Source organism: Orycteropus afer, unplaced genomic scaffold, assembly GCF_000298275.1.
Source record: "Orycteropus afer afer isolate SDZICR_OR568_19922 unplaced genomic scaffold, OryAfe1.0 scaffold00723, whole genome shotgun sequence".
Classification (NCBI taxonomy): Eukaryota; Metazoa; Chordata; class Mammalia; order Tubulidentata; family Orycteropodidae; genus Orycteropus; species Orycteropus afer.
Window position 1 is genome coordinate 489,445 of NW_006922310.1, and position 7,790 is coordinate 497,234.

The following is a 7,790-nucleotide window of genomic DNA, read 5'->3' on the forward strand; positions in this document are numbered from 1 at the left end:
AAACATCTGTTCAAGTCATGAGAATCTAGTGAATAAGAATCAGCAAAGTCTTTCAATAAAGTAAATTTAAATTATTTCAGAGTATTTCACGGGACACAAAGTTACCTGTCCAATTTAAAAAGCCAAATGCACGGCAAAGCAATTAAAATTTCACAAACCATGCTATACCAATACCCAGCATTCAGCTCCATTCCTGATAAATACCACCTGAAAACTACCAGCACCACTTTGATTTTCCTTCATAAACAACTGCTGAATTATTCCTGAGAAAAGCATTAATCATTGATAAAAAAGATGGACTACTGTTACCTAACAAACTTGTTATCCCTAATATAGAACAGCGACACTGAGGTATTTTTCAATAATGGGATGAAAATAGAGTAAGAATTGCTCTATGCTTTTATATATTCTTCATACTTTGTAGAATATCTAAAGTATTTTTTAATAATCTTTTCTTAAACTGTAGCCTTGAACTAGATTGGCTTCAAAAAAAATTAAAGAATGTAGTTATTCAAGAGAAAAAAAGGTACAAATTATAAATTTTTTCTGTATTTCTGCATACCTGATGATTGGCAAAATCCAGTGTTTGAAGATAGCACTAAATTTTCAGTCACAGGCTTAATTTTCTGTTCATCACTGCTCCCATCACCTACAGAATTCTGATCATCATCTCCTATATCAGAAGAAGAGGAGGAAGTAATCTCAGCTTGCTTCCTTTTAGTGCTTGTTCTCAGAGAATTTCTCCTTTTCTCCTTGACATTGCTTGTCTTCTTTTTAGCTATAGGTCTTTGTTTCTTCTGTTTTTTATTATCTTCAGAACAACTTTCCTCAGCATCAGAAGATGATGAGCCACTTTGTATTTCCTTGGTATTTCTCTTTGAATTTAAATTTCTTCTTTCCCTCAATTCTATTCTTTTAAGCTTCTTATCAGAGTAATTACAAGCATCTTCCTTCATGGAATATTTCTCAGTATCAGATGAAGAACAATCTTGTCTCTTCCTTGAACTCTTTTCAGGCAAGTTGCATCTTTTTTTCTCTCTACCTGATGTTCCATTTCTATTCTTTTTATCTTCTGAAGAGTCACAACTATCTCCTTTCCCTGGTAACTTCTCAGCATTATCAGGTAATTCATTTTTCTTTTTAGAAGTTTTTTCTTTTATTTTTTTACTTTTCTTTTCCCCATGAGTTGTATCATTCTTGTTTTGTTTTATGCCTTTAGGAAAATGACATATTTCTTCTCTCTCAGGTAATTTTTCATTGCTATCAGATGATGAATCATACTGTTGTTCCATCTTAATTACTTTTTTCTTCAAGTCTGTAGTTTTATTTTCTTTTTCTTCAGTTCCCTTTCTGCTCTGCTTTTTATCATCTCCAGAGGATTCATCACTCTGCTCTTTCTTTAAGAATTTTTCAGCAACTCCAGATAAGCCTCCTTGTATTTTCTTACATATTTTGGTTTTCAAATGCTTGCTCTTTTCTTTAGTTTCAGCAACCTTCTTGTCTTCAGGAGAATTAAAACTCTCCTCTTTACCAGAAGGCTTATCAGTGCCATCAGAGGAAATACTTGGCTGCTGTCTCTTGGAGAATCGATCTCTCAATTCCATGATGGTTTTGTCTTTATCAACTGTACCTTCAGATGAACAGAAATTGTCTCTCTCTTGTTTCCTTTCAACATTATCAGATGACTTTTCTTGTTCAGTCTTCAAACTTTTCTCCCTTTGATTAACCATTCCTTCATTATGCTTTTCATCTTCAGAAGAATCATAATCTTCTCTATTTGGAAGTCTTTTGTTGGTTGTTCTGGCAGCCCCAATTTTACTCATACTCTTTATCTCTTTTTCTAATTCTGAATCATAATTAGAGGATTCTGACTGGTTTTGACGCTGCTTCTTAGATATTATAGAACTTTTAGCTGATTTGCCCTTTTTAATATCAAAATCTGAACCAGAAGTAGAACTTTTTCGTTTTCTTTTTCCTTTATCATACTTCTCTGATTGAGTCTTCAAATCATACAAAGTATTCTCATGATTTGTATGTGTTTCATTAATGTCAGTATCTGAAGAAGAACTATGACTCATCCTGCTTACCTCTTTGAGCATTGCTAGCATTTCATCAGAGTCTGAATTTTGATCCACAATCTCTGACTTCTTAGATTTAGGCAATTTATTTGGTTTAGGATTTTCTATAGCACTGTCAGAAGAGCTCCGCTTATCCTTCTTTCTCAGTGGAACTGATAGTTTTTGTTTCTCCTTAACTGTTTCATTGCTTTCTTCATCTGAATTAGAGGTTGCAGGGTTGGTTTCAGTCTGTCGTCTCAAGGGTGTAGTCTTTACACGTGGAGATCTTCGAAGATCACATTCTTCTAAAAGTAATGGCCCTTCATTTTCAACCAAATGCTCATTATCACTGCTTTCCTGTACAGGTCCACAGTTCTCTGACTTTGGGTTCAGACCAGAACTTTTATAGCCATCTTTATCTTGTGAAACTTCCTGACAATCAGCACCTTTAACTGGGGAATTAGAAAGGGAAACAGGGGTGAGTTTAACATACAACTCTTTTGTTACTTTAGCTGAAGATTTTGATTTAATACCTCCTCTGTTGTCTTTTGAAGTAATATTTAATTTTACAGAAGAACTTTCCAGTTCTTGTTCAGTTCCACTGTTGCCATCACCCTGATAATCAGCTGAACTCTGAACTTCCATAGCAGTCTCAAGATTCTCAAAAATGTCTTCAGGAACCGAGGAAGGAACAGACACAATATCCATGTCTAAGTCTTCAGAAGTATTAGCAGGTTCATACTGAGGTTGTTCTTTTCTACCACATTTCTTATGTTCACCACTGGTACTTTTATTTGTTCTTTGTTCCTCTGTTGGAATATTCTGAACAATATGCTCACTCTCTACATGCTTCCTTGACAGTTTACCTTCTGACTTTGAAATATCCTTCCTTTCCAAAGCACAGGATTTTTCTCCTTTTCTCACTTTTGTTTCAGATTTAGCATCTATGACTTTATGCTCTTTGGTATTTTTTTCTTTATTTACAGCATCCAAAGCTTGAATCTCCGAATTCAAATCTTCTTCTAATGCAAGATGAGCCTTCTTGATATCAGCCAACACAGATTTAAAAGCCTTAAGCTGACGTAACTTTGTAGCAGAACTGATTTCTGAATTATCTGTTGCCTGCTTCAAAAACTTAACATAACTAGAGTTCATGTTAGCTGTGGTCTCAATCAGTTTTTTTGCCTTCTTAATCATCTCTTTAGGCACAATTAGTGCTGAGTAAGAGTAGGTTATAGAACCAGAACAAGGATCATCTACTTTCTTTTCTTCTCCATTACAATTTGAACTGTTTTTCTTTGGAGAAAATCTGGGTGTATGGTCATATACTTTATTACTCTTTTCACTGTCAACTTTTATCTTCTTCTTATTTTGTTGTAACAGCTGTTCTAAATTCTCAAATACACTGTTGCATGCAGTGACCAAGTCCAACAAAGGCTCCGGGTGACAAATGTAGCAATACCATTGGTTGTTTTCATCCATTATTGTAGATAGCTCCTTTCGACCAAGGTTGCGCAGAATGCATTTTTTGCAGAAGGCATTATGGCAAAAGTCACAACAAATCAAGTTTCCTCCTTCTGCACACCATCTGAAAGATGAAAATATCATTTCCAATGAAATTCATTTTAAATTATTAAAACAATTTAAAATTTCCTGCTAGCAATTATTAAAGTAACTTAGGTCATCTGCTTATTCTTGGACATAAACCTAAGGCTTATGGAAAGAATATTTTTCTATTTAAGACATAATTATGATATTACCAAAATATATACTTAACCTAAGGCTATGTAAGATATACCCCCAAAGAAGTAGAAAACAACACTGAATTTTAGTTCATCTTGATTCATTACCTACCTACATTGTTCATCCATTCCATCTGAGTCACGGCTAATATCATCACTCATGTAATATTTAAAGCAATTCTATTGAAAGAAAAGGGGAAGACAAAATTTTATTCAAATTTGTTAATATTCATAAAGGATTGTTATTTTATTGTGATTTGGGGGAGAGTTTAGAGCAAATTCATTTTCCGTACAGCAGTTCATACATACCGTTTCATGACACTGACTGCAATTCCCCACAATGTAACACTCTCTTCCCACATCTTGCCTGTACTTACTTCTTCTCTGTGTCCTTCTTTCCTATGCATTCCTGCCACCTGAGCTATCTCCCTATGCAAATACTACCTTCTGTTTTCCAATGACTGATCATTCTAAGAAGTGTATGTTCACCCTATATGCCTGTCTATTATTTGGCTTAAAGCCAGAGGAATAGAGTTTAATTCCAGACCTGAAGAGTAACTCCACAGTCTCAGGGGTCTCACCCATAAACCAGATCATTTTTCTGATTGTGAGTTTTGTTCCACGTTGTTCTCCAACATGAAGGGAATTTATGTATGTGTGTGCATTTGAGAATCAAAGTAAACACTGAACTACTCAAAACTCATACTCTCAAGAAATAGGAATATCTTAAGAAATTATTCCCTAACATAGACTTCCCTGTCATTAAACACCACTATTCCCTATTAAAAAAACTTTATGAAATATTTTAGTCTCATACTAAAATTCTACATAAAATTTTATTAGGTATTGTTGATACTAATAAGTGCCTTATATAAAACACATATTATGTGTACAACTAGCAATTAAGCTATATTACATTCAAAGCTCAAAATAATTACCATGCACAGTAGAGGGCAATATCTTCAATTATTGAGAAAAAGGTAAGGTACCTAATATATAAATAAATCTCCCAAAGTCATACAAATACTCAGACTGGTATTCAAATCCAAATCTGATTAACTTCAAATGTCTTTTCACTGAGAATAGAGATACAAGGGTCCATGCCCAGTGATGGAAACTGTTGATTACTAAAATGGGCTAGGCTCCACAGACTGGCCTTTCGAATGAAAAGGAAAAGCTTTCTGGAATGTGTGTGTATACATACACATACACACACACATATGGGGGGGGGGAGAGAAATGAAATACACATTGTAAATCCAATAACACTAGATCCAGATGTCATATTTCAAAGCTAGAAGCAACAATATTTCCCCCTAGATGAAAGACCCCTGGTTAACCTGAATTCAAGGAAAGGACAGACACAAATTGCTAAAAGGGGTTAGTAACATCTAGTTTATTTAAGCATATCTGTGTCTATCAAAAATTCGTGTAAGAAAAGATCTAAAGCTGGAACTCTAAGGAAAGTCCAATCAGCCCCGGCATTTCAAGGAGGCATTTTGTTGGGAAAAACACACATATGATTACTCTTAGCAAAAAGACGATTTGGGGAAAAGTGTAACCTTGATATCATAAATATTTAAAATTAACTCTAAGGTGTTATTAATAAAAAAGTATGGAAACTGTAAAAACTATAATCAATACATAGAAAACTTTTTTAATATTATTATCGCAAAATTATGTTAAAACTCTGTTCCTTATGTTGTTGTTGTTAGCGGTTGTCAAGTTGTTCCCTGTCATGGTGACCCCATGGGTTACAAAGTAGACGTGCTCCATAGGGTTTTCTTGGATATAATCACATTACAGTAGCAGTTCTCCAAGCCTTTCTTCCATGGAGCCATTAGGCAGGTTGGAACCACCAACCTTTAGGTTGGCAGCCAAACACAAACTGCTTACACCACCCAGGCACCCTGCTCCACATGGAGAATTAAATTTTAGATAACTAGACCCACCAGCCACTCCACGGAAGGAAGATGGGGCAATCTACTTCCATAGTGATACTGCCTCGGGAACCCAAGGAGGGGTCGCTATGAGTCAGGTCTGACTCGACAGCACATAACAGCAACAGAGTACATAAGAAGGAAGGTTATAAAATGCATATATGCACACATATACATTTTCAGGTTTTCAAACACAACAGGTTCTCCCTCACTTATCAGTTTAGAATACCACATTGCTTCTGCCTAGAACACTCTGCACCAATCCCACTTCACCAGGCTAATTCAGATAACCAGGTTATAACACTTCCACTGGAAAACACCCCTGCCCAGTGCAGATACAAATAGCAAAGGATCCCTGTGTATACCCATAATAAACTGAATCTCGGAAGGAAGATGGGCCAATCTACTTACATAGTGATACTGCCTCAGAAACCCAAGGAGGGGTCACTATGAGTCAGATTCGACTCAATGGCACATAACAACAACAACCCCTATCATGGCACTAATCAGGCTATTTATGTGTCTGTCTTCCTCACTGCAATATGTTGCTGCTACTAGGTGTCGTCAAGTCGGCTCTGACCCATAGTGACCCTTGTACAACAGAACGAAAATACTACAATATAAACAAAATACAATATAAACGAAAATACAACAATATAAACCAACCAAAACAGAAACTAATACCATGTTCTTCATCACTGTATTCAAAGGGTCTGACACATAACAAATATTCAAATATTTGTGGAATGAGTTACAAATATATTACCTACCTTACAAATAAGGACTTGCAGTGAAGGATGTCTATAAATGGAATCTTTTTGAAAATGATTGACCTGTTGTCCACAAGCTGTGCAGCTCACAATCCCATGAAGCCCATCTTCTAGGAGAAAGCAGTGACCATTATTCACGTATATAGATGCACACACACGTACAAAAAGATATGTAGTCATCACTTTGCATCTTCTGTATTAGAAATGACATATGCTTCGAAAAATGACATTTGGACACAAGTAAAAAGGTTAATAATGTTACTGACTGCCTGAAAACATGACAATCTTGGCAAACTCCAGAGCTACAGATTCTAACTTGTTCCTTTTACAGATGCAAACTCTGTTTCTCACAATTAAGTTGATATAACATGAAGAGACCCTCATTTTTTTAAAAAAATAAAAGTTCTAAAACTAAGAATCAAGAGCTCTTTTTCATTTTGCTATTGCTTTGCAAATATGTTCACTATTGGTTCTTAAAAGAATGGAGAATTAAGAGACATGTATGGAACATATTCTTTTGCAACTGGATCCTTTAAACAGGCAGGCCATAAAGATTTTTATTCTCAAAATGGAATTGTGTGCACAGATCCTATCACTATCATACATATGAAAACTTAGCAATTTCATATCATATCACCAATCTCCTTCCTACTATAATTTACTTCAACACTATGCATGATTCCCACTAACTTGCCTTCTTTCTATGTCTATTCCAATGCCAATTACATATCAGCACTCCCTGTTTCTAAATAAGGGCAAATAAGATACTGCAAGTATGTCTATCATGGCAATAAAACAAGGATGGCTGAAGGAAAAGGCAGAGCACTGACTGCAGAAAAACAGATTGAAAATAAGAAGAAATCTGTCCTGCCTCACTCACTTATCCTTAGATCTGCTAGGACAGTGCTTTACAACCTGACAATTAGAATCACATGAAGAATCTTAAGCATTACAGCCATTCCCATCCCTAAATGGTAATCTCCTAGACATTTTCTAAAAGTTTTACAGATGATTCTGATGTGAAGCCAGGACCTTTATGCAAATATAATAAATTATGATTCAAAGGAAGCCAGTGTAAATGACTGCATTCACAATATATAACAGGGATACAACTCAAAATATAAAAAAAAAACTATCAACTCTGTCTTTACCTCTAAGTAAAAGATAAAACATCACACATATTTTTCAGTGTTAAATTTCTATTCTGTTTTTTTGTTAGTTGTAAGATCCACAACACAATAGCCCCAAATATTATTGCCAATATTTTCATTTGCAGAATCTA

At 35.1% G+C, this 7,790-nt stretch overlaps 1 protein-coding gene across 1 annotated transcript in view; it reads right to left on the minus strand.

The window, feature by feature from the left end:
* The window catches only part of ATRX (ATRX chromatin remodeler), a 474,500-nt gene that overhangs the window by 428,223 nt on the left and 38,487 nt on the right, over positions 1–7,790 (minus strand). The window contains exons 7-9 of the mRNA XM_007957255.2: positions 6,509–6,618; positions 3,912–3,979; positions 563–3,645 (exon numbers count right to left, since the gene is read on the minus strand). Of these exons, the coding sequence (XP_007955446.1) occupies positions 563–3,645; positions 3,912–3,979; positions 6,509–6,618 (3,261 nt within the window). The remainder of the gene's footprint in view (positions 1–562; positions 3,646–3,911; positions 3,980–6,508; positions 6,619–7,790) is intronic.